This window comes from Oryx dammah, unplaced genomic scaffold (assembly GCF_014754425.2).
Source record: "Oryx dammah isolate SB20612 unplaced genomic scaffold, SCBI_Odam_1.1 HiC_scaffold_1, whole genome shotgun sequence".
Lineage (NCBI taxonomy): Eukaryota > Metazoa > Chordata > Mammalia > Artiodactyla > Bovidae > Oryx > Oryx dammah.
Genome location: NW_024070185.1, coordinates 83,716,414 through 83,720,533, shown reverse-complemented (window position 1 = coordinate 83,720,533; position 4,120 = coordinate 83,716,414). Strand labels below are relative to the sequence as shown.

Here is a 4,120-nt window from a genome sequence, read left to right as displayed (position 1 = left end):
CCCATCTCTGGCCCTCCCTCGGGCTCGGCCTGGGGGGTGAGGGGCGGTGTCGCGGGGCGGGGCGGGGCGGCCGGGCGGGGCGGGGCGGGGCGGTGACGCGAGGCCGACCGGGCTAGAGGCGCGGCAGAGCGGGGCGGGGGCGCAGTCTCGGGTCCGACCAGCCGAGCCCCGCGCGCCCCGCCCGCGCCCTGTGCCTCCGCCCGGCTGGCCGGCGGGGGAGGGGGCATGAGCCGGCGCCCGCGCGCCGCCGGGAGCTGCGGGCCGGCCTAGACCCCGCGCGGGCCCCGCGCCCCAGCCGCTGACGCCGCCGAGCTCCGGCAGCCGCGATGCAGCGGCCGGGGGAGCCGGGCGCAGCGCGCTTCGGGCCGCCCGAGGGCTGCGCCGACCACCGGCCGCACCGCTACCGCAGCTTCATGATCGAGGAAATCCTCACTGAGCCTCCGGGGCCCAAGGGCGCCGCTCCCGCCGCCGCCGCCGCCGCCGCGGGCGAGCTGCTCAAGTTCGGCGTGCAGGCGCTACTGGCGGCGCGGCCCTTCCACAGCCACCTGGGTACGTGCGGGGCCGGGGGCCGCGGGGCGCTGGCCGGGCTCGGCGGGAGGAAGCGAGCCGCGGCCTCTGCGGGACGCAGCTCCGGGCACGCAGGCCCCGGGTCGTTCCTTCGGCGCTTTCCAGGCAGGGAAGCAAAAGGGGCAGGCGCCGGGCCGCGCAGAAACCAGGCCTCGTGCCCGTGGGCCAGGCCAGCCAGGAGAGCATTCGCTCTCTTCTTCACTGCGACCCTGTGGTTTCCAGCCCCAAGGAGTCCAGCCCGGGGACCCGAGCCCGCATCCCCATCGCGGGCGCTGGAGCAGACTGCGAATGTCAGACTTCGGGTCAAAGCGACCTCAGGCCGCGGGCGCCTGGGCCTTCGCCACAGTACTTGGGAGTGGCCGTGGCTGCCCAAGCTGGGAAAGCTGGACCTTGACGGAAGAGGCCCGTGTGTCTGAGTGCTGTGCAGGGGTCTGACGCTGGCCGGAGCCAGCCCAGAGCCTCCCGGAGCCCAGGGTCTCCGCTGGCGACGAACCCGCCTGTGCTGTAGCGTAGACCCGCTTGGGCCTTGCCTGAGGACAAGAGGCTTGTCTGTGAGCTGCTGCCTGACTGGTCCTTATGCTCCAGATCGGCGGCACCTTGGCTGAGCTTGTATCAGCAACTCAGACTTTTTCTGCTCCTTTCAGTTCTCTTCTCTTCTTCCCTTGTCCGGGCCCTGCCTTGACCTGCCTGCCCTCTCCACTTCATTCCCTCTTCTGACCTTTCCCTATCTCTCTCCAACCTTCCTCTCAGTGGGGTGGGTCTGGCCTTTCTCTCACCGTCCCCAAGAATCCCCGCTGCCTCCTCACTTTCACCCCCTCATCTTGCCCGGGCCCTTCTTGACTCCAGCGGGCCTAACATCGCCGGTAGTGAGATGTATCCGGGCAGGGAGCCCTCCTACCTTCTAGCAGGACCTCAGCCCAGGGAACTGACATCCTCTATACCCAGTGACCCTTCAGCCTGTGATCCGCCTGCCTGAGGGGCAGTGGAACCAGTTGGTTCGTTTTGAGTTCAATCTCTGCTGCTTTTTGCCTCCAGCTGCGCTGTTAATAATTCGTTTGAAGCGGGCAAAAAACCAAAAAATCATTTAGGACTAATGAAAATTGAAACGTCTTCACGGGGAAGAGTCTAAAGAGAGAAAGCAGGAAGAACAAATTTCCTATTTCTTGGGGGTGCTTTGGAATTTCCGGGAAGCTCCCAACTTCACTTTCACTGACTCTTCTGCCTGTTCACTGCCTGTCTCTGGGGGTGGCTGTTTTGCTCTGCATAGACCAGCAGATTGCTTACTCCATTGAAACTTTTTTTTCCCCCTGAATGCAGCAAAGCCGATTTTGGTGGGGCAAATGCTCATGTTCCTAACTGTGCCGGTTTTTCTTGGTTTCCCTTTTCTGTGACACACATACTCCGTTGGTTTGGGAGCTTCGACCTTGTTCATTGGGAATCCTAAAATCCAGGGCAGCTGGGGCCTGGGGAACGCCAGGCAGAGCCCGGTTTGGGGAGGTCTCCCTCCCAGACTCTGGGAAACCCGGCGTCGAGAAGGGTCTGCCTAGCACAGATTTCTCACTTCCCAGCCAGCACGAAAGTTTTGTGCCGGGGGCACTGGCTGAGGGCGAGCTGTCGGCAGGGGCGCACGGTGCGAGGATCTCCAAGAGGAGGAGCACGGCTCGAGCTCACCGGGCTCCCCACTCTCTCCCCTCAGCCGTGCTGAAGGCCGAGCAGGCGGCGGTGTTTAAGTTCCCGCTGGCGCCGCTCGGCTGCTCCGGACTGGGCTCGGCGCTGCTGGCCGCGGGGCCTGGGCTCCCTGGCGCGGCGGGCGCTCCGCACCTGCCGCTGGAGCTGCAGCTCCGCGGGAAGCTGGAGGCGCCAGGCGCTGGGGAGCCGGGCACCAAGGCCAAGAAGGGGCGTCGGAGCCGCACCGTGTTCACCGAGCTACAGCTGATGGGCCTAGAGAAACGCTTTGAGAAGCAGAAGTACCTCTCCACGCCTGACAGGTAGCGCGGGGCCAGGCTGGGCCCAGCGGGTAGTGGGAGGGAGGCTGCATGCCCTGCTGAGGGTGCACCCCGCTCTTTCCAGAATAGATCTCGCCGAGTCCCTGGGTCTGAGCCAGTTGCAGGTTAAGACGTGGTACCAGAATCGAAGGATGAAGTGGAAGAAAATAGTAAGTTGTCCTCGCGGTTTTCTGTGTTCTCTGTTTGCCGCCACGCCCCTGCAGCCTTCGAGAGCTTCTCTCCTCTCCACCGTGGAGATCTGCGCCCAGTCCTCCCGATTCCCTCCGTCCTGGTGCCCAGAAGGACCCTCCCTGCTCTCTGTCCCTCTGGGTGCCCTAGCTCAGCTTCCTTCCGGTGCCCTGGCCCAGCTCCTTTCTTGCTCCCTGAGCTCTCAGCGTTCCTGGAAGACTTGAACCCTCCGCCCGAAAAGTTCTGGTCGTTTTGCCCCAGCAGCGCTCCGACAAATGGCCACCATTTCCCAGGGGCTAGGCGCGGCCTCCAGTGACCTCGTGGGGCTCTCCAGGTCCTGCCTGCGTCTCCAGGGCGCCGGGAGCCCCGGCCAGTTCACCGCAGCGCCGCTGGTCTCCCTCGCAGGTGCTACAGGGCGGCGGCCTGGAGTCTCCCACCAAGCCCAAGGGGAGGCCAAAGAAGAATTCCATCCCCACGAGCGAACAGCTGACGGAGCAGGAGCGCGCCAAGGAGGCGGAGAAGACGGCGGAGGCGCCAGGCGAGGCCAGCGACCGGAGCCACGAGGACTGAGCGAGGCAGAGGGTGCGGGTCCAGGGAACCCCAGCGCAGTCGGCGGCTCCCAGAATCCGCCGAAAGCCGCGAGTCGGCCCTTCTGCGTCCACGCCGTTTGCTTTCTAAACTTTTTATTATTACCTTGAATGCGGACAGTTAGGGGCCAAACAAGGACAGACCCTGAAGCCAAATCGAGGCCCCAGTGCGCTCGCGGGCCCTAGCCTGGAAACTCACATCAGACGCGGCAGAAGGTCGCGTCCGCTCGGAGCTCAACGGCGCCAGGCGATCCACGCGCGTTCACTCCCCGCTCCTCTCCTGCACCCCCCACTCGCCTCTGGCCGGCCCCCGGGCCCAGACGCCTCCAGGTACACACGCGCTTCCACGCGTCGGGGACCCCGCGGCCCGGCGCAGGCCACCACGGCCGGAGATGGCGCCCAGACAAACCGACCTCGCTGGGGCCCCTACCCCTCTCTTACGAAGACGGTGATTTTTTTTTTTTCCAATAAAATATTTTATGACACAGTGGGACTTGATGAGGGAGTTTCTGAATCCGAGAGGTTGGAGGGGGACACGGCGAGGTAAGAGGGACACACGCAGTGGCTTCTGAAACATCCTTGCCCCGGGGTTCCGTGGATGCGAGCCTTAACCAGCTCCACCGGGCCGGGGCCGGCACGCAGGAGGCTCGGTTGCTGCAGGATCCTAGGAATCGCTTCCACTTTGGGCATGAGACGCCAGTCTGAACCTGCTCCCTTCCTTCTCGGCCCAGGGCGCTGCGGAGGGCAGCAATCAGGCTACACAGCGGTGGCCAACAGGAGCGGGAGCCCCAG

At 65.0% G+C, this 4,120-nt stretch overlaps 1 protein-coding gene across 1 annotated transcript; it reads left to right on the top strand.

Annotated features, from left to right (window-relative positions):
- Positions 1-326: 326 nt before the first annotated feature.
- On the top strand, positions 327-3,815 carry BARX1 (BARX homeobox 1). Its single transcript, XM_040245896.1, has 4 exons — positions 327-549; positions 2,264-2,555; positions 2,638-2,722; positions 3,147-3,815. The coding sequence occupies exons 1-4, from the start codon at positions 327-329 to the stop codon at positions 3,309-3,311; spliced, it is 765 nt and encodes a 254-aa protein (XP_040101830.1). The 3' UTR covers positions 3,312-3,815.
- Positions 3,816-4,120: the final 305 nt, after the last annotated feature.